The 803-nt window shown below is 74.6% G+C and overlaps 1 protein-coding gene across 1 annotated transcript; it reads left to right on the forward strand.

Annotated features, from left to right (window-relative positions):
- Positions 1-3: 3 nt before the first annotated feature.
- On the forward strand, positions 4-797 carry LOC121340080 (integrator complex subunit 5-like; the record flags this gene model as incomplete). Its single annotated transcript, XM_041412476.1, has 1 exon — positions 4-797. A coding segment is annotated over one exon (786 nt), but the record flags the coding sequence as incomplete, so codon positions are not given.
- Positions 798-803: the final 6 nt, after the last annotated feature.

Here is an 803-nt window from a genome sequence, read left to right on the forward strand (position 1 = left end):
CGCCGCTTCGCCGACGCCTCCGGCGGCGTCTGGTCCGTCTTCCACGCCGGCGTCATCGGCCGCGGGCCGAAACCGGCGGCGGGCCCGGGGCGGCGGAGCGCCGAGGAGCTGAGCCGCAACACGCAGACCTTCCTGAGCCTGGTGCTGCGCTGCTGCCGCGGCTCGTCCGGCCCGGCCGTGGGCGCCGAGGCCGCCAAGGCGGTGGCGGCGGCGCTGGTGGAAGCCGTGTGCCCCGAGGCCGCCGGCGCCGAGCTGGCGTGGCCTCCCGAGGAGCTCGCCAAAGCCACGGTGGAGCGCGACCTGCGCATCCTGCGGCGCTTCCGCCGGCACCCGCTGCTCTTCCCGCTCCTGCGCCTGGTCGCCGGCGGCCGCCCCGCTCTGTGCTACTGCTCCGTGCTGCTCCGGGGGCTGCTGGCCGGCCTGGTGGCCCACTGGGACGCGTGCCGCGCCGGCAGCACGCTGGCCTCGCCGTGGCACCTGCGGGCGTCGTGCGCGCTGGTGGCGCTGCTGGCCGAGGGCTCGCTGCTGCCGCCGGTGCTGGGCAACATGCACGAGCTGTTCCCCGAGCTGGCTCCCTTCGAGGTTCACCTGCTGCTGCTCAGCGTCTGGGGGTACCTGAGGGAGAACAGCCCCCTGCCCCAAAAGTTCACCTTCCAGCCGGAGCTGGGCGCCTTCCGCCGCGATTTCGGCAGGGACGGGGAGGTGGGGAAGCACCTGGCCGTGCTGCACGCCGTGCTGCACAGGAATATTCACCGCCTGGGGCTGCTGGCCGCCAGGTTTTATCCCTGAGGGGGGGTCCCGAG

This window comes from Onychostruthus taczanowskii, unplaced genomic scaffold, assembly GCF_017590055.1.
Source record: "Onychostruthus taczanowskii isolate IOZ18803 unplaced genomic scaffold, ASM1759005v1 scaffold3953, whole genome shotgun sequence".
Lineage (NCBI taxonomy): Eukaryota > Metazoa > Chordata > Aves > Passeriformes > Passeridae > Onychostruthus > Onychostruthus taczanowskii.